The 27151-nt window shown below is 43.6% G+C and overlaps 1 protein-coding gene and 1 long non-coding RNA gene across 9 annotated transcripts in view; both read left to right on the top strand.

Annotated features, from left to right (window-relative positions):
• The window catches only part of LOC136788853 (uncharacterized), a 204190-nt gene that overhangs the window by 137326 nt on the left and 39713 nt on the right, over positions 1 to 27151 (top strand). The gene's annotated exons all lie outside the window — the stretch shown is intronic.
• The window catches only part of LOC125181555 (secretory carrier-associated membrane protein 1-like), a 69871-nt gene that overhangs the window by 7877 nt on the left and 34843 nt on the right, over positions 1 to 27151 (top strand). For 4 of the 8 annotated variants that reach the window (XM_066987349.1, XM_066987348.1, XM_066987350.1 and 1 more), the window contains exons 2-5: positions 15661 to 15828; positions 16840 to 16938; positions 17203 to 17314; positions 20003 to 20131. In XM_066987349.1, coding sequence (XP_066843450.1) covers positions 15661 to 15828; positions 16840 to 16938; positions 17203 to 17314; positions 20003 to 20131 — 508 coding nt within the window. The other 4 variants (XM_066987352.1, XM_066987353.1, XM_066987354.1 and 1 more) reach the window with 3 other exon arrangements.

Here is a 27151-nt window from a genome sequence, read left to right as displayed (position 1 = left end):
GAAATTCACTCAGAGTTCACTCACATTTCCCTATGAATTTCATGTTTCTTTGGAAAACCTAGCACGTCAAGATTATGTTTTAACATTCCAGTGTTGAAACATCTAAAGTAATTAGGCTTTTATTATAAGTAATGCATTTCATTAGGGAATATCACATTTTTTTTTGGTTAACTATATTACCAATTAAAAACCAAGAGATGCTCCTGAACAACTTGAAATTTTTGAGCTAATAATGCAATTTTACTTCCCTTCTATGAAATGTTTCAGACATCCAGATGTTTTTTCAAAGACACAAGATATGTAGTTTTTCCACCACTTTTGATATGTTTCCAGTGGTTTGGTTCAGTCACTGAGTGAACTAACTTTTGGTAACTCTGTTAAGATTTTAAAGATTGTAATTATACCACTTTGCTCCACAACAGATCGGGGACCAGGGGCAGAATAAAATGACAGCTCATCTTCCCCTGTTGTATTTATTTCCAGAAGTTAGATGTAGTAATATACTTGCTTGGTCCCTTTGTTTCGCCCTTGCCCTCCTCCCCTTTCCTTCCCCCTTTTTGAAATGAATCTGTCCTAAGAAGGAATCAGTACAAAATGGAATTGATGTTGAAATCCTTTCTTCCTTATCTGTAGTGTTTTAAAGAAAAAATTTTTGTTTTGAAAGCATGCACTGAGCAACTGTTATTAGAAAACAGAGAGCAATTACTGCATTTTTACAATAAAATATCCTTCTTTTCTATTTGACTTTAAATCTGAAGAGGTGCAAGTTTAACAAACATTTCGTTTATGTTTCTTTTTCTTCAGAGGAAGCCTAATTGCCATGCTGAAATCTGTCATTTTTTAGTCCTGCCAAGATGTTTTTCCTTTTAAGGATATGTTATGAATGTCAACGACTAAATTCAAAGGAAAGTTATTTATTTTTATTATTTTATATGAACCCTTGTGCAATAAATGTCTCTCAATTCATACCATGCTGTCTCTACAACTGTGTGCGTGAGTAGCTATCAGAAGCTCTTTTCTGTGTCAATCCCCACTGCTTGCTCTGTCCCCTCCCTTTTCCTGAATACCTTTTTATTTAAATACACAAATAAGATGCACAGGATTTTTAAAAAGTCAGTCTTTAAATGTATGTACTTTCCTAAATCTTAAAGCCTACATACTACTCTCATGAGAACATAAACTCTTTCTCCGAAAAGGAGAACACAAACTCCATATTATATATGCCAATCACAGATAGACTAGCATCTGTTTTTTTGTTGCTGTTGGTTTTGTTTACAAAAAGGATGGTTTACAGAGATTCCAGAAAGCTGTTGTTATGGATTATTTTATAAAGGGATGATATACAATAAAACACATACCCTCTGCTTTAGCTCATGTGCCTACTACATGTGATAGGCCACTGTTTCTTGTTCTGTCATTGCCCTAAAAAAATCTCTGAAATAAATTTTAAGGGAAGAAAAACAGGAAAAAAACCTACATGCCACTGAAAAAAGGTAGCCCTACCCAAGCTGGATATATCTGGTTACGTTACTTATGGTTTACTGTCACCTCTGCTTCTTCCAATCTCTGACATTTCTGGGAATTGTTCCTTTTTCTTCTTTATATAAAAAACAGACATCAACACATAAGAATTATGCCTATCCAAATTAAACCAAAACCTGCCCTGTTTTCCTTCAGTACTGTGTGTTTCCTATTTAATGTTTAAATCATACAGATACGAGTCCTTCTGTCACCTTCACTTCATGTCTGCTATTGCAGCCTTCAGAACATGTCTGCTACACCATATCTCCTCAGTAGCATGGTAGTCTGCAAGAATATATTCACCAGCTGATCCTACAATGTTAACTTGGATTTATCTTTTTTTTTTTAATATATTTGAGATTCAGCTTCAGACTGCCTTAAATTTCCCTCACTGTCTACAGCTGAGTTTCCGTGTTTGCATTTAAGCATTGTAATATTACTGTGGAGTGTAGGTTTGAGTCAGCTCTAACACAAGGGCACTTTTCCAACAGCCCTGTTCTCTTAGTAAGAGCTAACAATAGAGGGGTTTGGATGGCAAGAAGCCTGATGCTCTGACTGCTGCGTATGCAGCAGTTCACTTCTCCATCCTGTTTGCCTGTGGGGATGCCTATGGATTCATCTCTTTGGAAGAGCTGGCCTTCTGTTTATAATATCAGATTTCACTGATATTGCCAGCCAGAAACAACTGCCCTCAAAGCACTACTTCACTGCCAGGACGCCATTCAGCACTGCAAAAGCAATACATACATCATTTTTGCTTTCGCTTGAGCAGTGACTGCAGTAGCAGAAGCACGGATCCTTGCCTGGTGACAGCTACATGTGACCTGATGCAGCTGTATCAAGACTGTCTGAGCCTTCTTGTTCATTAATAGTCACATACGGGACGGATAGGTATATGCAGATGGAATTACAGCAGACCAGGCTACTCCAAGCATAGAAATTCTCAATATATTATTGGGATTTGTGTGACGATTAGCAACTACTTGTACCTGTGCATGAGAATCAGGAAAGTCAAACTGTGAGGGATGCCCTGTAAGCTATTTTATATAAAAACTCACATTCATTGTTCTGCAAAACTGTGTATAGTTGAATTGAAACAAAGAAAACAGAATTCCCCCCACCTTTTGTTTTCAGTCTCTTTTTTCCTTGTCTTATTTGTTCCAGAACAGAGCTCCTGATATTTGAGGACCACAGTTTTTAATCACTCACTCCCTGACCATTGTGAGAAAAATCTCAATAATTTTCTTCAGACAGGATCTTCTGTGAAGCTATTTTATTTGTGATTGCAATGGCGGGCGTCCTGTCAATTAGGAGTGCATTTTAGTAAACAAATCACAACCTTTTATTCCCTATTACCTGACGCCTGATCACCTCCCCTGTTTCCTCATTGGCTGAGTACTACAGGTTCACAAGCTACTCGACGCTCCTCTATACCATATATGTACAATTTTTCCTTTTTTCAACCCTTTAATTTCTCCTTTCTTATGTTTTGAGAACTTGTGATCTTTGTTTTACTATTCCCACACTGCTCATCCTGTTTTTCTCAAGCTTCTACCTTATTTTGGAACAGTGAGGCCTTCTACTGTCCACTTATCTACTTAGCATTTCTCCTTGTTATGACTACACAACTGCCTTTGAATACAGAAAATTAGTACTCTACTGCAAAAACACAACTTTGTTTCTCACAACTCCCTCCTCTTCTTTTCTTACTCCTATTGTTGTTTTTGCACCTCTTCACGTACTGCACTCTTGAGTTTTTCCAAAATTAAGGCACAATATTCTTCTTCGGACGTCACGGGGGATGACAGATATACAATGCCATTATTATTACAATACCAACAAATAGTTGTTTGAGCCAATTCTATTCAGGTAACATGAAATTAGTTTCTCCCAAATGTTTCTAAATCCCCAGGAAGTGTCATCTTGAGCTACTCTATGTAGGATCTTGTTGTGTTTTTTTTTCCCAAATATTTTTGAGATCAGTCAAATTAATCCCATTTGATCTACATATATACAGCAACTAATAATAATTGCAGTGCATGCTCCTCCTTATGAGGTTATTAATAAACCTAATACTATTCGATACTAGAATACTGTTTGTGCAAACTTATCTAACTCATTTTCTAGTTCTTCAATTATAGCTGAGATATTTACAATAGCTTTTTCGAATTCACTCACCCCTGTGAGAAACAAAGTTGTGTTTTTGCGGTAGAGAATTACTTTTCTGTATTCCAAGGTAGTTGTGTAGTCATAAGAAGGAGAAATGCTAAGTAGATAAGTGGACAGTAGAAGGCCTCACTGTTCCAAAATAAGGTAGAAGCTTGAGAAAAACAGGATGAGCAGTGTGGGAACAGTAAAACAAAGATCACAAGTTCTCAAAACATAAGAAAGGAGAAATTAAAGGGTTGAAAAAAGGAAAAATTGTACATATATGGTATAGAGGAGCGTCGAGTAGCTTGTGAACCTGTAGTACTCAGCCAATGAGGAAACGGGAGGTGATCAGGCGTCAGGTAATAGGGAATAAAAGGTTGTGATTTGTTTACTAAAATGCACTCCTAATTGACAGGACGCCCGTGTTGTGGTTTAACCCGGCTGGCAGCTAAACACCACACAGCCGTTCGCTCACCCTCCCCCCTCCCTCTCTGGGATGGGGGAGAGAAACGGGAAAGTGAAGCCGGTGAGTTGAGATAAAGACAGTTTATTAAGACAGGAATATAATAATATAAGGAATATAAGGAATATAATAATAACAATAATAATAATAATAGTGATAATGATAATAGTATTAACAATAATAATGTGTAAGAAAACAAGTGATGCACAATGCAATTGCTCACCACCCACTGACCGATGCCCAGCCTATCCCCGAGCAGCCGGCCCCCCCACCCCGGCCAGCCACCCCTATATATTGTTTAGCATGACGTCAGATGGTATGGAATACCCCTTTGGCCAGTTTGGGTCAGCTGTCCTGGGTCTGTCCCCTCCCAGCTCCTGCTGCACCCCCAGCCTGCTCGCTGGCAGGACAGAGCGAGAAGCCGAAAAGTCCTTGGCCTGGTGTAAACACTGCTCTGCAACAATTAAAACATCAGCATGTTATCAGCGCTCTTCTCATCCTAATCCAAAACATAGCACCCTACCAGCTACTATGAGCTACTTAACTCTGTCCTAACTGGAACCAGGACAGATATCCACCCCTTATTCCATACCATTTATGTCATGCTCAGGTTACACTCTGTCCAATACATTCTAATTAATCACCATTTTCATCTATGATATATAGCAATCATGGTAGTGATGACATACAGTATTATATAATAATTAACATACTACAATTCAACTCATGGGCTATTCTCACCCAGTATCAAATCCCCTTGAGGTACATACCGGACTTCCCCATTCTTTTGCATTACCCACCAAGTGCATCCAGGTCCCTGAGCAAAAGCAATTCCACGAATGGGTTTGCCTTTTCCTGAGGCAGGAGTAGCCCGGACTGTTTTACCCAGCATGTTTCTTACGTGCACTACAGGAACTTTATCCCCTTCTACAGTGCGTAACAGGTTTGATTGGGCAGGTCCAGCTCGGTTGGCAGATCCCCTGGTATTGACTAACCAGGTGGCCTTTGCCAAATGTGTATCCCAATTTTTGAATGTCCCAGCACCCATTGCTTTCAGTGTAGTCTTCAACAGTCCATTGTATCGTTCAACTTTTCCAGAGGCTGGTGCATGATAGGGGATGTGATACACCCACTCAATACCATGTTCTTTGGCCCAAGTGTCTATAAGGTTGTTTCGGAAATGAGTCCCGTTGTCTGACTCAATTCTCTCTGGGGTGCCATGTCGCCATAGGACTTGCTTTTCAAGGCCCAGGATAGTGTTCCGGGCGGTGGCATGGGGCACAGGATATGTTTCCAGCCATCCGGTGGTTGCTTCCACCATTGTAAGTACGTGGCGCTTGCCGTTGCGGGTTTGAGGGAGTGTGATGTAATCAATCTGCCAGGCCTCTCCATATTTATATTTCAGCCATCGTCCTCCATACCAAAGAGGTTTTGACCGTTTGGCTTGCTTGATTGCAGCACATGTTTCACAGTCATGAATAACCTGTGCTATAGTGTCCATGGTCAGGTCCACCCCTCGATCACGAGCCCATCTGTAGGTTGCATCTCTACCTTGATGGCCTGAGGTGTCATGGGCCCATCGGGCTATAAATAATTCACCTTTATGTTGCCAGTCCAGGTCCACCTGAGCCACTTCAATCTTAGCAGCCTGATCCACCTGCTGGTTGTTTTGATGTTCTTCAGTAGCCCGATTCTTGGGCACATGAGCATCTACATGGCGTACCTTTACAACCAGGTTCTCTACCCGGGCAGCAATATCTTGCCACAATGCCGCAGCCCAGATGGGCTTGCCCCTGCGCTGCCAGTTGTTCTGCTTCCATTGCTGTAACCACCCCCACAGGGCATTTGCTACCATCCATGAATCAGTATAGAGATAGAGAACTGGCCACTTTTCTCGTTCAGCAATATCTAAAGCCAGCTGAATGGCTTTCACTTCTGCAAACTGACTCGATTCACCTTCTCCCTCAGCAGCTTCTGCAACTCGTCGTGTAGGACTCCATACAGCAGCTTTCCATCTCCGATGCTTTCCCACAATACGACAGGACCCGTCAGTGAACAAGGCATATTTCTTCTCATTTTCCGGTAGCTTGTTGTACAGTGGGGCTTCTTCAGCACGAACCACCTCCTCCTCTGATGATATCCCAAAGTATTTGCCTTCTGGCCAGTCCATAATCACCTCCAAGATTCCTGGGCGACTGGGGTTTCCTATTCGAGCCCGCTGAGTAATCAGTGCAACCCACTTGCTCCATGTAGCATCAGCTGCATGATGTGTAGAGGGGACCCTTCCTTTGAACATCCAGCCTAGTACCGGCAGTCGGGGTGCCAGGAGGAGCTGCGCTTCAGTACCGACCACTTCCGAAGCAGATCGAACTCCTTCATATGCTGCCAATATCTCCTTTTCAGTTGGAGTATAGCGGGCTTCAGATCCTCTGTATCCCCGACTCCAAAACCCCAGGGGTCGACCTCGAGTTTCCCCAGGTTCTTTCTGCCAGAGGCTCCAGGTGGGACCATTCTCCCCGGCTGCGGTGTAGAGCACATTCTTTACATCTGGTCCTGTTCGGACTGGCCCGAGGGCTACTGCATGAACTATTTCCTGCTTAATTTGTTCAAAGGCTTGTCGTTGCCTAGGGCCCCATTCAAATCATTCTTCTTACGGGTTACTTGGTAGAGCGGGTTTACAATCAGACTGTAATTTGGAATATGCATTCTCCAAAACCCCACGACACCTAGGAAAGTTTGTGTTTCTTTTTTGCTAGTTGGTGGAGACATAGCTGTTATCTTGTTGATCACATCCATTGGGATTTGACGGCGTCCATCTTGCCATTTTATTCCTAAAAACTGGATCTCTCGTGCAGGTCCTTTAACTTTATTCTGTTTTATGGCAAAACCGGCCTTCAGAAGGATTTGGACTATTTTCTTCCCTTTCTCGAAAACTTCTTCTGCAGTGTCACCCCACACAATGATGTCATCGATGTACTGCAGGTGTTCAGGAGCTTCCCCCTGCTCCAGCGCAGACTGGATCAGTCCATGGCAAATGGTAGGGCTGTGTTTCCACCCCTGGGGCAGCCGATTCCAAGTATATTGGACTCCCCTCCAAGTGAAAGCAAACTGTGGCCTGCAATGTGCTGCTATAGGGATGGAGAAAAATGCATTAGCGATATCAATTGTGGCATACCACTTGGCTGCCTTTGATTCCAGTTCATACTGGAGTTCTAGCATGTCCGGCACTGCAGCACTCAGTGGTGGCGTGACTTCGTTCAGGCCACGATAGTCCACTGTTAGTCTCCACTCACCATTAGACTTTCGCACTGGCCATATGGGACTATTAAAAGGTGAATGAGTCTTGCTGATCACTCCTTGGCTCTCCAGTTGACGAATTAGCTTATGGATGGGACTCAGAGAGTCTCGGTTGGTGCGATATTGCCGCCGGTGCACAGTTGTGGTAGCGATCGGCACTTGCTGTTCTTCAACCCTCAGCAACCCCACAACAGAAGGGTCCTCTGAGAGACCAGGCAAGGTAGACAACTGTTTAATGTCCTCTGTCTCCAAGGCAGCTATGCCAAAAGCCCAGCGGAACCCTTTTGGGTCCTTGAAATATCCTCTTCTAAGATAGTCTATGCCAAGGATGCACGGAGCATCCGGGCCAGTCACAATACGGTGCTTTTGCCACTCATTACCGGTTAGACTCACTTCAGCCTCCAATACAGTTAACTGCTGGGATCCCCCCGTCACACCATAAATACAGATGGGCTCTGGCCCTTTATAGCTTGATGGCATTAGAGTACATTGTGCACCGGTGTCTACCAAAGCCTTATACTTCTGTGCGTCTGACGTGCCAGGCCATCGAATCCACACAGTCCAATAAACTCGATTGTCCCTTTCCTCCCCCTGGCTGGAGGCAGGGCCCCTCTAGTCCTGGTCAGAATCTTCGTTTCTGTGTCTAAAGGACTGCCTGCTGGAAGTTGGAGCAGCAAACTTTTCAGAGAATTCCTTTTTCCCACTTGTTTTCCTTTGCAATTCACGTACCCGTGCCTCTAGGGTCGCAGTAGATTTTCCATCCCATTTTCTCATGTCCTCTCCATGGTCACGTAGGTAAAACCACAGGGTGGCGCGGTGTGTGTGCCCACCATATTGTCTTCCTTGCATAGATGAACGTTTACCCCTAATAGCTGAGACACTGGTTTGTACAGGTGGGGAGGAAAATAATCTCTCTTCAAGTTGGTGGATCTTTTCAGAAAGTTTCTCCAAAGTATTCTCTTTTAGCTGGTGGACACTGTTTCGTTCAGGTGGAGGGGAAGATAATCTTTCTTCAAGTTGGTGGATCTTTTCAGAAAGTTTCTCCAAAGCATTCTCTTTTAGCTGGTGGACACTGGTTCGTTCAGGTGGAGGGGAAGATAAATTCTCTTTAAGTTGGTGGACCTCTTCAGAGAGTTTCTCCACAGCCGAGACACAGGCCTGTAGGGAAGAGGAGAGGTTTCCTTCGTACTGCCGGAGTAATTTAGCCACTTCATTCACTGGGGGATTCTCCTCCGCTTTCCAGGCTATTATTGCCAATGAGCTGGCATATGATGATGGTGCACTCCGTACAAACTTCCGCCACATAGGTGGTGTACACTGGACTGCATCTGGATCTGCGGATGTTTGTGCGTCGTCTAGGGCCTTATAAATTACTTCCCGTACGGCCAATTCCCTCAGGTACTGAATTCCCTTCTCCATGGTGGTCCATTTGCCTGGTAGACATACAAGTTCTTCCTTGAAGGGATACCTTTCCTGCACAGCTGACAGGAGACGCCTCCAGAGACTGCGAGATCATGCTCCATCTCCAATTGCTTTGTCAATGCATGCGTCCCTAGCAAGGGATCCCAGCCGCCTGGCTTCCTTGCCCTCTAATTCCACATAATTGGCTCCAGTGTCCCAGCACCGGAGCAGCCAGGTGACAAGCTGCTCACCTATACAGCGACCAAAATCTTTTCGCACATCTCGTAGCTCACGCTGGTATAGAGTCCGGGTAGTTACTGTTGATTTTTCGACATCCTCATCCTCATCCTCAGTCTCCTGCACCTTTGATGGCCCAGCCTCGTCTTCACTATGCCCAGACTTAGCAGAAGACTGTTTGCGTTGTAAACGACCTGAGCCTCTATACCATTTCTTCACCTTGTCTACAGGGGCAACTTGCACTGCTACAGCTCGTTTCTCTAATCCAGACACAGGGTCTGCCACAGGGGTTGGAATACCCTCTGCGGGGTCAACTTGCACTGCTACAGCTCGATTCTCTGACCCAGACACAGGGTCTGCCACAGGGGTTGGAATACCCTCTGCGGGGTCAACTTGCACTGCTACAGCTCGTTTCTCTGACCCAGCCACAGGAGTGGGAGCAGCTGCAGGAGCTGGAGCTGCTGCAGGGGCTGGAGTGGCTGCGGGAGCTGGAGCTGGAGCGGCTGCAGGGACTGGAGCGGCTGCAGGAGCTGGAGCTGGAGCGGCTGCAGGAGCTGGAGCGGCTGCAGGAGCTGGAACTGGAACGGCTGCAGGAGCTGCAGCTGGAGCAGCTGCAGGGGCTGGAGCGGCTGCAGGAGCTGGAGCAGCTGCAGGAGCTGGAACTGGAGCGGCTGCAGGAGCTGCAGCTGGAGTGGCTGCAGGAGCTGGAGCTGGAACGGCTGCAGGAGCTGGAGCGGCTGCAGGAGCTGGAGCTGGAGCGGCTGCAGGAGCTGGAACGGCTGCAGGAGCAGGAGCGGCTGCAGGAGCTGGAACTGGAACGGCTGCAGGAGCTGCAATTGGAGTGGCTGCAGGAGCTGGAGTGGCTGCAGGAGCTGGAGCTAGGTTGCTAGTAGCATCAATTGCAGTTCGATAGGCACAAGCCAGACCCCAGCCCGCTACAGTGATTTGTGTCACTTTGGAACTGCCAGAGTCATGACACCTTTTTTTCAAGCATTCTGCCAGCTTTTTAGGATTTTGCAGTTGTTCAGGGGTGAATGTCCAAAACACTGGAGGTGACCACTGCTCTAGAAACCTGCCCATATCCTCCCACACTCCCTGCCACTCGCAACTATCCCGCCTCAAGACAGATCTCCGGATGAGATTCCTAAGTAGTTGTTTAACCCTCAACAAAACCTGAAGCGCATTCAGGAGACATAACAACATGAGCAGGCTGGTCTGAGTATCCCAAGGATATTCAACATCTCGGAGAACCACCGTAACTAGCTCGGGGGATAAGAGGGTGGTGGAGAAGGAGAAAGGGAGAGTGAACAGGTAGGGAAACATGTCTTCCCCTGTCCCCTTCACAGATTGGCTCCCTAACGAAAACAGGCAATAGGTGTAATTGCTAATAGTTTCCGAGATATGGGTTCCAAAGTATAGAGTCGACGTCAGTGCTGAGTACAAATACCAGGTTAAAGTCGTGACCAGATATTTCATCATTTCATAAGCCATTGTTACACCGCACAGTACCATAACAATCTTAAACCAGGGCCCGGAAAGGATAAACAGTGCAACAGGGAGCACATACAGAAAGTAACGCACCATAAAACTCAATTTGGAATGCAGGTACAGCAGACTGGAGATTAAGGCAATCAACATCGTGACTAGCAACTATTAAGCAGGTCCAATACTTATACCAATTTTAGTTTAACACACTCTGGTCAGATTTGTCTATATCTCAACCCTTCGTGCCCCACGTTGGGCGCCAAAAGGACTGTTGTGGTTTAACCCGGCTGGCAGCTAAACACCACACAGCCGTTCGCTCACCCTCCCCCCTCCCTCTCTTGGATGGGGGAGAGAAACGGGAAAGTGAAGCCGGTGAGTTGAGATAAAGACAGTTTATTAAGACAGGAATATAATAATATAAGGAATATAAGGAATATAATAATAACAATAATAATAATAATAGTGATAATGATAATAGTATTAACAATAATAATGTGTAAGAAAACAAGTGATGCACAATGCAGTTGCTCACCACCCGCTGACCGATGCCCAGCCTATTCCCGAGCAGCCGGCCCCCCCACCACGGCCAGCCACCCCTATATATTGTTTAGCATGACGTCAGATGGTATGGAATACCCCTTTGGCCAGTTTGGGTCAGCTGTCCTGGGTCTGTCCCCTCCCAGCTCCTGCTGCACCCCCAGCCTGCTCGCTGGCAGGACAGAGCGAGAAGCCGAAAAGTCCTTGGCCTGGTGTAAACACTGCTCTGCAACAATTAAAACATCAGCATGTTATCAGCGCTCTTCTCATCCTAATCCAAAACATAGCACCCTACCAGCTACTATGAGCTACTTAACTCTGTCCTAACTGGAACCAGGACAGATATCCACCCCTTATTCCATACCATTTATGTCATGCTCAGGTTACACTCAGTCCAATACATTCTAATTAATCACCATTTTCATCTATGATATATAGCAATCATGGTAGTGATGACATACAGTATTATATAATCATTAACATACTACAATTCAACTCATGGGCTATTCTCACCCAGTATCAAATCCCCTTGAGGTACACACCGGACTTCCCCATTCTTTTGCATTACCCACCAAGTGCATCCAGGTCCCTGAGCAAAAGCAATTCCACGAATGGGTTTGCCTTTTCCTGAGGCAGGAGTAGCCCAGACTGTTTTACCCAGCATGTTTCTTACGTGCACTACAGGAACTTTATCCCCTTCTACAGTGCGTAACAGGTTTGATTGGGCAGGTCCAGCTCGGTTGGCAGATCCCCTGGTATTGACTAACCAGGTGGCCTTTGCCAAATGCGTGTCCCAATTTTTGAATGTCCCAGCACCCATTGCTTTCAGTGTAGTCTTCAACAGTCCATTGTATCGTTCAACTTTTCCAGAGGCTGGTGCATGATAGGGGATGTGATACACCCACTCAATACCATGTTCTTTGGCCCAAGTGTCTATAAGGTTGTTTCGGAAATGAGTCCCGTTGTCTGACTCAATTCTCTCTGGGGTGCCATGTCGCCATAGGACTTGCTTTTCAAGGCCCAGGATAGTGTTCCGGGCGGTGGCATGGGGCACAGGATATGTTTCCAGCCATCCGGTGGTTGCTTCCACCATTGTAAGTACGTGGCGCTTGCCGTTGCGGGTTTGAGGGAGTGTGATGTAATCAATCTGCCAGGCCTCTCCATATTTATATTTCAGCCATCGTCCTCCATACCAAAGAGGCTTTGACCGTTTGGCTTGCTTGATTGCAGCACATGTTTCACAGTCATGAATAACCTGTGCTATAGTGTCCATGGTCAGGTCCACCCCTCGATCACGAGCCCATCTGTAGGTTGCATCTCTACCTTGATGGCCTGAGGTGTCATGGGCCCATCGGGCTATAAATAATTCACCTTTATGTTGCCAGTCCAGGTCCACCTGAGCCACTTCAATCTTAGCAGCCTGATCCACCTGCTGGTTGTTTTGATGTTCTTCAGTAGCCCGATTCTTGGGCACATGAGCATCTACATGGCGTACCTTTACAACCAGGTTCTCTACCCGGGCAGCAATATCTTGCCACAATGCCGCAGCCCAGATGGGCTTGCCCCTGCGCTGCCAGTTGTTCTGCTTCCATTGCTGTAACCACCCCCACAGGGCATTTGCTACCATCCATGAATCAGTATAGAGATAGAGGACTGGCCACTTTTCTCGTTCAGGTGAAGGGGAAGATAATCTTTCTTCAAGTTGGTGGATCTTTTCAGAAAGTTTCTCCAAAGCATTCTCTTTTAGCTGGTGGACACTGGTTTGTTCAGGTGGAGGGGAAGATAAATTCTCTTTAAGTTGGTGGACCTCTTCAGAGAGTTTCTCCACAGCTGAGACACAGGCCTGTAGGGAAGAGGAGAGATTTCCTTCGTACTGCCGGAGTATTTTAGTCACTTCATTCACTGTGGGATTCTCCTCCGCTTTCCAGGCTATTATTGCCAATGAGCTGGCATATGATGATGGTGCACTCCGTACAAACTTCCGCCACATGGGTAGTGTACGCCGGACTGCATCTGGATCTGCGGATGTTTGTGCGTCGTCTAGGTCCTTATAAATTACTTCCCGTACGGCCAATTCCCTCAGGTACTGAATTCCCTTCTCCATGGTGGTCCATTTGCCTGGTAGACATACAAGTTCTTCCTTGAAGGGATACCTTTCCTGCACAGCTGACAGGAGACGCCTCCAGAGGCTGCGAGATCGTGCTCCATCTCCAATTGCTTTGTCAATGCATGCGTCCCTAGCAAGGGATCCCAGCCGCCTGGCTTCCTTGCCCTCTAATTCCACATAATTGGCTCCAGTGTCCCAGCACCGGAGCAGCCAGGTGACAAGCTGCTCACCTATACAGCGACCAAAATCTTTTCGCACATCTCGTAGCTCACGCTGGTATAGAGTCCGGGTAGTTACTGTTGATTTTTCGACATCCTCATCCTCATCTTCAGTCTCCTGCACCTTTGATGGCCCAGCCTCGTCTTCACTATGCCCAGACTTAGCAGAAGACTGTCTGCATTCTAAACGACCTGAGCCTCTATACCATTTTTTCACCTTGTCTACAGGGGCAACTTGCACTGCTACAGCTCGTTTCTCTGACCCAGTCACAGGGTCTGCCACAGGGGTTGGAATACCCTCTGCGGGGTCAACTTGCACTGCTACAGCTCGTTTCTCTGACCCAGACACAGGAGTGGGAGCAGCTGCAGGATCTGGAGCTGCTGCATGGGCTGGAGCGGTTGCGGGAGCTGGAGCTGGAGCAGCTGCAGGGGCTGGAGCGGCTGCAGGAGCTGGAGCTGGAGCTGGAGCAGCTGCAGGGGCTGGAGCTGGAGCAGCTGCAGGAGCTGGAGTGGCTGCAGGAGCTGGAACTGGAGTGGCTGCAGGAGCTGGAGCTGGAGCTAGGTTGCTAGTAGCATCAATTGCAGCTCGATAGGCACAAGCCAGACCCCAGCACGCTACAGTGATTTGTGTCACTTTGGAACTGCCAGAGTCATGACACCTTTTTTTCAAGCATTCTGCCAGCTTTTTAGGATTTTGCAGTTGTTCAGGGGTGAATGTCCAAAACACTGGAGGTGACCACTGCTCTAGAAACCTGCCCATATCCTCCCACACTCCCTGCCACTCGCAACTATCCCGCCTCAAGACAGATCTCCGGATGAGATTCCTAAGTAGTTGTTTAACCCTCCACAAAACCTGAAGCGCATTCAGGAGACATAACAACAAGAGCAGGCTGGTCTGAGTATCCCAAGGATATTCAACATCTCGGAGAACCACCGTAACTAGCTCGGGGGATAAGAGGGTGGTGGTGAAGGAGAAAGGGAGAGTGAACAGGTAGGGAAACATGTCTTCCCCTGTCCCCTTCACAGATTGGCTCCCTAACGAAAACAGGCAATAGGTGTAATTGCTAATAGTTTCCGAGATATGGGTTCCAAAGTATAGAGTCGACGTCAGTGCTGAGTACAAATACCAGGTTAAAGTCGTGACCAGATATTTCATCATTTCATAAGCCATTGTTACACCGCACAGTACCATAACAATCTTAAACCAGGGCCCGGAAAGGATAAACAGTGCAACAGGGAGCACATACAGAAAGTAACGCACCATAAAACTCAATTTGGAATGCAGGTACAGCAGACTGGAGATTAAGGCAATCAACATCGTGACTAGCAACTATTAAGCAGGTCCAATACTTATACCAATTTTAGTTTAACACACTCTGGTCAGATTTGTCGATATCTCAACCCTTCGTGCCCCACGTTGGGAGCCAAAAGGACTGTTGTGGTTTAACCCGGCTGGCAGCTAAACACCACACAGCCGTTCGCTCACCCTCCCCCCTCCCTCTCTTGGATGGGGGAGAGAAACGGGAAAGTGAAGCCGGTGAGTTGAGATAAAGACAGTTTATTAAGACCGGAATATAATAATAACAATAATAATAATAATAGTGATAATGATAATAGTATTAATAATAATAATGTGTAAGAAAACAAGTGATGCACAATGCAATTGCTCACCACCCGCTGACCGATGCCCAGCCTATCCCCGAGCAGCCCGGCCCCCACCCCGGCCAGCCACCCCTATATATTGTTTAGCATGACGTCAGATGGTATGGAATACCCCTTTGGCCAGTTTGGGTCAGCTGTCCTGGGTCTGTCCCCTCCCAGCTCCTGCTGCACCCCCAGCCTGCTCGCTGGCAGGACAGAGCGAGAAGCCGAAAAGTCCTTGGCCTGGTGTAAGCACTGCTCTGCAACAATTAAAACATCAGCATGTTATCAGCGCTCTTCTCATCCTAATCCAAAACATAGCACCCTACCAGCTACTATGAGGGAAAATTAACTCTGTCCTAACTGGAACCAGGACAGGGACTTCACACTTGCTTTGCACTAAAAGTGTATCTCATTCACACTGCACACAAGAGTCTCCTCAAATCACCCCAACGCAATATACGGTAAAGTTTGCCTTACCTCGGTCCGTGCACGGACTTCCTGGTCCATGTTATCAGCAATTATCCCTGTACCTGTGCTATGTCTGTGCTGTGTCTGTGCTGTGTCTGTGGTGTGTCAGTGCTGGCCTCCCTTCTCCCCAGTCCTTTGCAGAGCCTGTCTTCAGATTAACAGTCTTGGTCCTTTGTCGGCCATACCAAGACAACCCACCACCCCCGACGGGACCACTGAAATCAGCGGGGTGCACCTTCCTGTCTGTGGTGGCAAGAACTCTCTGGGAGGCGACAAGATCCCGGACAAGCCCCCAAATTGTGAGAAAAATCTCAATAATTTTCTTCAGACAGGATCTTCTGTGAAGCTATTTTATTTGCGATTGCAATGGCGGGTGTCCTGCAAGCAGGAGCACACAGTAAAAGTTTATCATAACTTTATATTCCCTATTACCCGATGCCTGATCACCTCCCCTGTTTCCTCATTGGCTGAGTACTACAGGTTCACAAGCTACTCGACGCTCCTCTATACCATATATGTACAATTTTATTTGACCAACCATTAATTTCTCCTTTTCCTTTTTTTTCCTTCTTCTCTCGTGACTAGAGGGCCCGTGATTTTTTTTTTTACTGATTTAGTACTGCTCATCCTGTTTTTCTTAGCTATCCTCCTTATTTTGGGACAGTGGGACCTTCCCCTTATCTACTTAACATACTCCCCACTGCTGTGCTGCACAATCACTTTTGAATATGCAAGGTTAGTGCAATTTTCCACTGCAAAAACACATTCTACATCAAAAACACAACTTTGTTTCTCACAACTGCAGTAAATAAATACTGGTGGAACAGTTAAGAAATAGATTATGTATCCTGAAATTGAGAATTTAATCCAGTACATTGTTTCTCTAGTTAACCAGGTGATATAAGCCTTTAAGTAGAAAGCTCTGGAAAACATTACTAATAAAAGACATAATATTTGAGAATATGAGTAGGTCAGTTAAATCCTGCAGTAACTTAAACAGTAACTGTTCTTATCCATATTCATTTTTGAACAAAATTAAGATTCTATTTACTTTCTATTGATCCACAAAATTCCTTGTGTGTTTATGGCAAGTAGTGCATTATAAAAACAACCAAGGAGAACACTGCATCATAGGATATAGTTATCTTATTTTTCCTAAAGGTTGTAAATATTGCAGGCAGCATATTAGATTTTCAGTTTATCAGTAACACTTTTTTTTTTAAAACAACTGGATTAGTTCTTATATACTTAATGAAAAGATGTTTATTAGAATAGGAGACTGTTTCCCAATAACTATCTCATTTTCTTAGCCTCCTTCAGGAAATGTGAAAATACCTGATGTACCCAGTACTCAGACAGCAATAATGAAACCAACGGAAGAACCACCTGCTTATGCACAAATTGCAAAGGTTTGTGTATAACTTTCAGGCACTAGAATGCTTTTAACTATAATTACACACTTCTTGAATAGTCTTTTATAAATAAGTGTTGCTTTCCTAATGATTTATGAAAATTAATACTGCCTTTTAGTAATCACTTATTTCATGAATTCATGCAATAGTAGGTCGGTCTTCATCCATAACTGGAGATGCTTAATTATAGAAAATAGACTTGGAATATTTATTTTTTGTTTGTATTTTTTATCAGTCTCTAACAATGCTTGTTTTGTTCAGGAGCATGCTTTGGCCCAGGCAGAACTGTTAAAGCGTCAAGAAGAACTGGAAAGAAAAGCAGATGAACTAGATCGCAGAGAAAGGGAAATGCAGAGTCTCAATCAGCAGAGGGGTATGCATGAAAAAAGTACTTTTTAAAATTGCAGAAATTTCACATTTTCTCAGAAACTGTTTTAGTTTTACAGTGACATTGTAAAGCAGATCAAAGAGGGTTTTTTATAATCTCTTCAGGAAGAGAAAAATGTGTCTCCTTTAGAACAGTGCATACAGTGAATAAAAACTGTCCTGTGCAAATTTTCAAAGCAAAAATATTTAAATGTGGCATTATTACATATTGTACTCTACTATCAGCTATTTTTATTCTGGGTTAATATCCAAGTAATACTATTGAATAGAAATGGAACATTTTGGGAAGAATTAAATGTAACTTCATAAATAACACCTCTGATTTATCTGCTGTCAGTATTGCTGTAGAAGAACTTTCCTGTTTTGAAATATTGGAACATACAGAGGTACAATTCCAGATTGCATAACTATTTAGTGATTCAAAAACCTCATGGAATTTTCTACCAGTCATATGGTAGGGGATTTGGGAGTGAGGAATTGGTATTCTTCTAAGGAAAAGAATCATGGTCCCTTCATTAAACCATTTTTATTTTCTTTGTATTATTTTTTCCAGTCTCTTTATTAAATCTTTGTACCTATTCTCCAAGATTATGATTTTTTGGTGATTTCCTTCTCCATATATCGCCCTTCACCTAATTTCACTAATTTATATTGATGGTCTGGATTGATTACTTGTCTATTCCAGGCTTTACTGACAGTTTAATTACTTTCATCTATATCTTAGGGACTATAACTCTGATACCCAATACATGTTTCAGAATATTTTTAAATGGTATTTGCTCTGTTATTAAGTTCCAGTTGTTCACATCAAAGGGCTTGAAGAGTGCATGAAGAATCTAAAGGATTCTTTAGGAAGGCTGAACAGAGAAGAGAGAGCTCTTAAAGCTTTAAAGAGGATGTTAGGTTTTTACCAAATGACCGTGTAAAAGATGCTGCAAATCGGGAATTGTATGTTGTGACTGAGGAGAACAATATTCTTTTCCTTTTGATTTTTTTTTTTCTTTTGCACAGTCATTTAAACTCCTTTCAAAACACTATAGAAGCATATTGATCACAGGGCAAGGTCTTTTGCAATAGTACTCTAGTTATTTGCATTCAAGTTATGATGCTGGCTGCACACCTAGGACACTGTCATCGTATGCAACTGACCACAGTGCAAAGATCTCAAAGCTTGTGGGTCTGCTCAGCCCAGTGCAGAGTTCTCTCTGTTCAGGTCCCGTGCAGTATTGCACTTGAGCTGATTAGTGTGCTGCTTCCTATTTCATCTAGTTCATTTGGGCATGTCTGAAAAATACTAAGACTGTCTTTCAGTTTTAGTTGAAAATTTTGAAACCTGTTCCACCAAGGTAGAAAAGCACATCAAATACTACTCTCAAGTAATAACCTGAATTACTATATCTGAATTTTTCTGTGACTATCTTGAAACTTGCAACCCTGAGAAAAATAACTGTATACTGTGGAATAAAGATCTGAGTTGTTATCAGATATTTTTCATATAGTAGAATGAAAAGTACTTTTTAATATGGATGGGCATATCACTTGATTGCCTTTTGTATGGTCCCTCTAAACCCCCAGCTCTGAAAGAACTGGTAAAAATGTTCAGTTGAAGAGGCATAAAACTCAACAAATACTCAGTGTTTTGGACCTGTTTGGTCAGAACTGTCAGCTTCATTTTGTCTGGGTAAAGAAATAATTAAATAATGCAAGTATGTAAGGTTTGCAAGTTTTCTTAACAGGTGAACTGCTAGTAAAGCTATGTTTGAAGATAGAAATTGCAAGCAAACACTTATCAGAATTTAAAATAATTTTGCCTTTATGTTAGTCTCTAGTCAGCTCCACTTCTGCAATATGGTGGTAAACATATCTATTGCATCCAGCATTTTAAATGCTATGATATAGGTTTGTTGTAGTTATCTCATCTGAATCTCTGAATCTGCACTTGATATGGCTTACATTCGTCAGAATGTATACTCTAGCCTGTGAGTAGATCAGCATACAGGAAATCTTTGGTGTCTGATACTCTGCTGTCTTTTGTTGTGTTCTCACTCTGTCCCACAATTTATATCAAAATATATTGATGCTGTAGAGCATCTTCTGGTGTTGTAATTGAGACCATTTTAATAATTGCCTTTCTTTAGGCTTACAGGCTTTTAAGCAAAGCTTTGACTGTAAACTATATTGGGAACTAGTTCAAAGAGTTAGAGATATCCAGGTGTTACAAATATCAGGATTCCAAGGATGGAGAATGCCTTTCAACCCCTAGTCTTTGTGTTCCACAAAGTGAGCATATGAGTATGGTGGGAAATGTGCATTTAAAAGTCAAGGAACTCTGAGAATGATTTTCTGCGCAAATCTGACTGTTTTGTCAAAACTCTTTTCTTATTACTTTATAGGAACCATCAGATGCCTGCTTAGTCTTTTATATAGATAAAATATTGTACTTTCCTTGATCTGTCTGCATTTCATCCTATTTTATTTCTGAAGTTTGTGTGAGTATTGCTGATAAAACTCTTGGGTCTTGGTAGCCCAAGTTATCCATATGCTTGTGAAACTTATGTACATAAAACAATTTGAACAAGCCCAGATGTGTATCTCTTTCTAGTATACAGATGTTAAAACTGTATTATAAAGCTGGTGGGGTTTTGTTTGTTGTTTTTTTTTTTATGATTTGCAGGTAGAAAAAATAACTGGCCACCTCTTCCTGAGAATTTTCCAGTGGGTCCATGTTTCTACCAGGACTTTTCTATAGACATTCCTGTAGAATTCCAGAAGACAGTAAAGATTATGTACTATTTGTGGATGTGTAAGTACTTTTTTAAAGAAAAAGCAAAGTGCCTATTCAAACTTGAAACATGCCTGATAATTTGGCTTTTGCAACATCTGCAATGAAATATTTTAAAATCTGGAAGTTAAATGTTAAAGTGAAATCTTTTTGTTAGCTTCAATTTTCAAAGTACTTTATTATTTCATAGAAACTTCCATGGAAAAAAAGGGGAAGGATTACCCTAAAGCAGTTTGGTTATAGTATATTGCAGTTTTCTATTTTAAATATCCCTGTTGTTGTAAAATGAGCTTTGACAATTTATTACCTTAGAAATAATTTTACCATTTTTAAAATCAGCTTATATATTAAGAAATATAATTCACTATCAGTGTTAATAGACTTACAAATTTTAAAAGTGTAATATCCATGTGCCTTAATATGCATAGCTTTAGTTTAGTGTAGAGTATAATATAGACTTAATATCATTTTAGTTTGTTAAAAAAATAGCATAAAGGAAATTAGCTGAACAATCAGTCCATGTTGGAACTATCCCTTGTACACCGAGCATGCTCTAAACAATCTTTGGGAGGTTAGTTTTGCCTTCATTCAGGTGCTGTGTTTTGATTGGAGAAATGCTGGATGAATCAATTGTACACATACCATGAGGTTTGTTTCTTCTGTCTTGTCTTGTGTGATGAGTGCCTAAGAAGTACCTTCAGACTGAGGAAATTCCAAAGATTTAGGTGCTTTGATGCCATTAATATATTTTTAGCATACTAAGGGGATGTGAATTTCAGAACTTTTCTGTATTTTTCTCTAGGTTCCAGATTTTGCAAATGTGTATAATTTTACCTGTTAATCTGGTAATTTTATTATTGATTGAAACAAGGAAGCAGTGACATAGCATTTCAAAATAAATATAAATTTTGCTCTCATAATAAACTGACAGATTTTCTTCTAGGTAGACTGAGATTTTAACTAAGTCCTCTTGCTTTTTCTTTAGCTTTCATACTCTCTGATTTAGGATTTCTCAGGAAGGAAGGAAGCAGGCATAATAAAGGAAAAGAAAGACAAAATCTATTTCAGGCTAAAAAAAATGATTGAGTACAGAACTCTGTGCCTTCGGGCTGGCTGTTGAATCAATCCTTGTGATTCTTCTTTCCCAGGAATGTATCTACATGATATGGCTCATACTTCATTAGAGTGGTTATGCTTCCTCAGTGGAGGCACTCATTAACACAGCAAACTAACCTGCTTCTGCTTGCTGTTGTACTTCTATTTTATTTCCTCTTCCAAATCTTCGTAGGTCTTGTAAGGCTTAGGGGTCTGTGAACATAATCACATTTGGATAAATCTAGTATCGGCTGCTCAAGACTTTGTAAAGTAGGTTAGTTTTCCTGGCCCTTTTTAGCAGCCCTGAGAACTTCATTTTTTGTGTTGCCTTGGTTAGTAGCAATTTCAATATCTTTAGTCTTGGCCTTTATTGTTTCTGAAGAAACTTTTAAAAATCTTTTTCACATCTATATGCACTTCCAGGGATGGGGCATCCACAACCTCTCTGGGCAACCTGTTCCAGTGCCTCACCACCCTCTGAGTGAAGAGTTTCCTCCTAACCTCTAAGCTAAATCTCCCCTCTTTTAGTTTAAAACCGTTCCTCCTTGTCCTGTCATTATCCTATTGAGCAAAGAATCGCTCTCCACCTTTTTTAAGCCCCCTTTAGGTATTGAAAAGCTGCAATGAGGTCTCCTTGGAGCCTTCTCTTCTTCAGGCTGAACATCCCCAGCTCTCAGCCTTTCTTCACAGTAGAGGTGCTCCAGCCCTTTGATCACCTTCATGGCCCTCCTCTGGACTCATTGTAATATGTCTATGTCCTTCTTGTGCTGGGGGCCCCAGACCTGGATCACAGAATAACACAATCACAGAATGTTAGGTATTGGAAGGGATCTTGAAAGATCATCTAGTCCAGTCCCCCTGCTGGTGCAGGAACACCTAAATCATGTCACACAGGAACACGTCCAGGCGGGTTTTGAAAGTCTCCAGAGAAGGAGATGCCACAACCCCCCTGGGCAGCCTGTTCCAGTGTTCTGTCACCCTCACTGTAAAAAAGTTTTTTCTCATATTTAAGTGGAACCTCCTATGTTCCAGCTTGCACCCATTGCCCCTTGTCCTATCATTGGATGTCACCAAGAAGAGCCTGGCTCCATCCTCCTGACACTCACCCTTTACATATTTATAAACATTAATAAGGTCACCCCGTCTCCTCTTCTCCAAGCTAGAGACCCAGCTCCCTCAGCCTTTCCTTGTAAGGGAGATGCTCCACTCCCTTAATCATCCTTGTTGCTCTGAGCTGGACTCTCTCAAGGAGTTCCCTGTCCTTCTTGAACTGAAGAGCCCATAACTGGACGCAATATTCTAGATGCGGTCTCACTAGGGCAGAGTAGAGGGGGAGGAGAACCTCTCTCGACCTACTAACCACACCTCGTCTAATACACCCCAGGATGCCATTGGCCTTCTTGGCCACAAGGGCACAGTGCTGGCTCACGGTCATCCGGCTGTCCACCAGGACCCCCAGGTCCCTCTCCCCTTCACTGCTTTCCAGCAGGGCAGTCCCCAACTTATACTGGTGCCTGGAGTTGTTCTTGCCCAGATGCAGGACTCTACACTTGCCCTTATTATATTTCATTAAGTTTCTCCCCGCCCAATTCTCCAACTTGTCGAGGTCCCACTGGATGGCAGCACAGCCTTTCAGCATGTCAGCCACTCCTCCCAGTTTATTGTCATCAGCAAACTTGCTGACGACGCACTCCATTCCCTCATCCAAGTCATTGATGAATATATTAAACAACACTGATCCCAGTACCAACCCTTGAGGGACTCCACTAGATACAGGACTCCAACTTGACTCCGTCCCATTAACCACAACTCTCTGGCTTCTTTCCTTCAGCCAGTTTACAGTCCACCTCACTACCCGATCATTCAGACCACTTTCCCAGTTTAGCTGCGAGGATGCTGTGGGAGACGGTGTCAAAGGCTTTACTGAAATCAAGATAGACCACATCCACTGCCTTTCCATCATCTATCCACCTGGTTATATCCTCATAAAAGGCTATCAGGTTGGTCAAGTACGACTTCCCCTTGGTGAAGCCATGTTGACTGCCCCTAATGACCCTTTTATCTTTGATATGACTGGAGACAACGCCAAGGATAAATTGTTTCATCACCTTACCAGGGATGGAGGTGAGGCTGACCGGTCTATAGTTACCCGGGTCCTCTTTCTTGCCCTTTTTGAGGACCGGAGTGACATTTGCTCTTCTCCAGTCCTCAGGCACCTCTCCCGATGCCCATGACTTACCAAAGATGATGGAGAGTGGCCTAGCAATGACTTCCGCCAGCTCCCTCAGCACGCGCGGATGCATCCCATCAGGATCCATGGACTTGTGGATGTCCAGATTGCTTAATTGGTCCTTAACCCAGCCCTCATCAACCAAGGCAAACTCCTCCTTTATTCCGACTTCCTCTGCGGCCTCAGGGGTATGGGGTTCCTCAGGAGAGCCTCTGGCATTATAGACAGAGACAAAGAAGGTATTCAGTAACTCTGCCTTCTCTTTATCTTCTGTCACCAGGGCACCCACCTTGTTCACTAGTGGGCCTACATTGCCTCTAGTGTTAGTTTTATCCACAGTGTATTTGAAGAAGCCCTTTCTGTTGTCCTTCACCCCTCTTGCAAGGTTTAATTCTAAGGAGGCCTTAGCTTTCCTAGTTGCCTCCCTACATCCTCTGACAACAGCTTTATATTCCTCCTAAGTGGCCAGTCCCTCCTTCCATGATCTGTAGACTCTCCTCTTCCACTTGAGTTTGCCCAGCAATTCCCTGTTTAACCATGCAGGTCTCCTGGCTCCCTTTCCTGACTTCCTACCTGTTGGGATGCTCTGTTCTTGAGCTCGGAAGAAGCAGTCCTTGAACACTAACCATCTATCTTGGGCTCCTTTTCCTTCAAGTATCTTGTCCCATGGGATTTCCCCTAGCAAATGCCTGAAAAGGCCAAAGTCGCCCCTACTGAAGTCCAGGGTTGCAATTCTGCTCGGTACTCTGTTCCTGCCACACGAGATCCTAAACTCCACCATCTCATGGTCGCTGCAACCAAGGCTGCCCTCAACCTTCATCGCTTCAACCAGCCCCTCCTTGTTAGTGAGGACAAGGTCCAGCAGCGCTCCTCTTCTAGTTGGAACATCCACCATTTGCATCAGGAAGTTATCATGAACACATCGCAGTACATCATCGTGTGAAGCAACAAAGCAGAGGAAGCGTTTGATAAAGTGAAGAGAATAATCCAAATTATTCTGAAGGCTGGTTTTGCCATAAAATAAGATATGGTCAAAGGACCTTCACAGGAGATCCAGTTTTTAGGAATAAAATAGCAAGATGAATGTTGTCAGATCCCAATGGATGTGATCAACAAAATAACAGCTATGTCTCCACCAACTAGCAAAACAGAAACACAAGCTTTTTTATGTGTCATGGGTTTTTAGAGATTGCACGTTCCAAATAACAGTCTGATTGTAAGCCCACTTTATCAAGTGACCTGGAAGAAGCACAATTTCAAACAGGGCCCTAAGCAAGAACAAGCCTTTGAAGAAATAAAATGGGAGATAGTTCATGCAGTATCCCTTGGGCCAGTCTGGGCAGGACAAGAGGTAAAAAATGTGCTCTATGCTACAGCCAGGGAGAAAGGCCCCACATGGACCCTCTGGCAGAAAGCACCAAGGGAGACTCAAGGTCGACCCTTAGTGTTTTGGAGTTGAGGATACAGAGGATTCAAGGCTCGCTATACTCCAACTGGAATAAGAGATTTTGGCAGCATATGAAGGGACACCATTGCACAAATTATGCATGACTGTGAAACATGCGCCACAGTCAAGCAAGCCAGGGGGTTAAAGCCTCTTTGGTATGAAGAATAGATTTTGATGGCTCTGAGCAAAGTACAGTGGTGATGGAAGCAGAGCTGGCTTCAGCATGCAACAATCCAACACCACTCACCATCTCTCCTGCCCCGAAGGACTGTTATGACAGATGGAGCCCAAAGTCATGGACTGAAGAAACTCAATGTACACTTTAAAGGGATGGCCCATAGACTAAGAGTGATATCTGTCCGTATATATCAAAAGACAGGAAGGGTGGTGGTGATTAATTAGGATGTATTGGAAAGTGTGGGACCTGAGCATGACATAAATGGTATGGAATAAGGGTGAATATTGTCCTGGTTTAAGCTGGGATAGAGGTAATTTTATTCATAGTGGCTGGTATGATGCTGTGTTTTGGGTTTAGGAGGAAAATAATGTTGATAACACACTGATGTTTTAGTTGCTGCTGAGCAGTGCTTGCACTAAGCCAAGGACTTTTCAGCTTCTAATACTGCCCTGCTAGTGAGGAGGCTGGGGATGCACAAGAAGCTGGGAGGGGACAGAACCAGGACAGCTGACTCAAACTGACCGATGAAATATTCCCTACCTTATGATGTCATGCTGAACAATAAAACTCGGGTAGTTGGCCGGAGGAATGGCTACCGTTGCTCAGGGACTGGCTGGGCTTCAGTCAGTGGGTCTTAAGCAATCGTGTTGTGCTTTTATTTTATTTTATTTTATTTTATTTTATTTTTATAATTGTTTTCTTACTTTTCTTATTAAACTGTCTTTCTCTCAGCTTACGAGTTCTCTCACTTTTACCTTTTTTTCGATTCTCTCCCTTATCCCACTGAGGGGGGAGAGTGAGTGAATGGCTGTGTGGTACTTGGCTGCCTGATGGGTTTAAACCACAACACATTGTTTTAACCCTCTTTGGTTTTTGCCCAACAGAGTAGGATCTGGGGGTGCTGGTTGACAGCTGGCTGAATGTGAGCCATCAGTGTGCCCAGGTAGCCAAGAATGCCAATGGCATCCTGGCCTGCATCAGAAATAGTGTGGCCAGCAGGACTAGGGAAGTGATTGTCCCCTTGTACGAGGCACTGGTGAGACTGCACCTAGAATACTGTGTTTGGTTTTGGGCCCCCTCAAGAAGCATATCTGAATGATATTGAGTTGTTCAATCTTGTGCAGAGAAGAGCAACAAAGCTGGTGAAGGGACTAGAAAACAAGAGTTATGAGGAGTGGCTGAGGGAACTGGGGTTTGTTTAGCCTGGAGAAGAGGAAGCTGAGGGGTGTCCTCATCACTCTCTAAAACTACATGAAAGGAGGTTGCAGAGAGGAGGGTGTTGGTCTCTTTTCTCAGTTGACAAGTGATAGGACATGAGGAAACAGACTCAAGTTGTGCCAGGGGAGGTTTAGATTGTACATTAAGAAGTATTTCTTCATGGAGAAGGTGATTAAGCATCAGAACATGCTGTCCAGGCCCCATCCCTGGAGGTATTTAAGAGATGTGGACGTGGCACTAAGGGACATGGTTTAGTGATGGGACTTGGTAGGTCAGGTTGATAGTTGGACTTGATCTTGAATGTCTTTTCCAACCTAGATGATTATATGATTCTGCACAGATCATATTCTTTTAAAACTTGTCCTGTTATTTTAATTACAAGTACAAAAAATAAAATTTATCTGAAAGTTCAAAATCCACCAGAAGGTAGACATTTCTAGCAATCAAGGGTGTCTCCCTGTTTTCCAGCATTGACTAGAAAAAGAAAGAATACCACTTAGTAAACTTTCTCATATTAATCAAAAGAAGATAGGAATTTGGATTTCTATCCTTTGTTGTACTTCATTATACATACATACAAAAATTCTCAAGTGAGTTGCTTTGCTAACCTCTTGGAACAGTGTTAAGATATACAAATGCATTAAATGTTCTTTATTTAAAAGTATAAAGTATGACATTTTCTATTTCTATTGACTCTTACAGGTAAATAGAATTTGTCTGAGGAAAATGTGTTTTGAGTTCCTTCAGCCCTTCATGGAATGATGTCAGCATTTTGATATAAAATTTTTTTCCACTAAGTTGATTTAGGGCTTATTTAAGTCCTAGTTAAGAGGGAAACAAAGAGCTATGAACAGTCTTTTTTTTTTTCAGTAT

The sequence above is a fragment of the Anser cygnoides genome, chromosome W (genome assembly GCF_040182565.1).
Source record: "Anser cygnoides isolate HZ-2024a breed goose chromosome W, Taihu_goose_T2T_genome, whole genome shotgun sequence".
Classification (NCBI taxonomy): Eukaryota; Metazoa; Chordata; class Aves; order Anseriformes; family Anatidae; genus Anser; species Anser cygnoides.
This window is presented reverse-complemented; position numbering and strand designations above follow the sequence as displayed.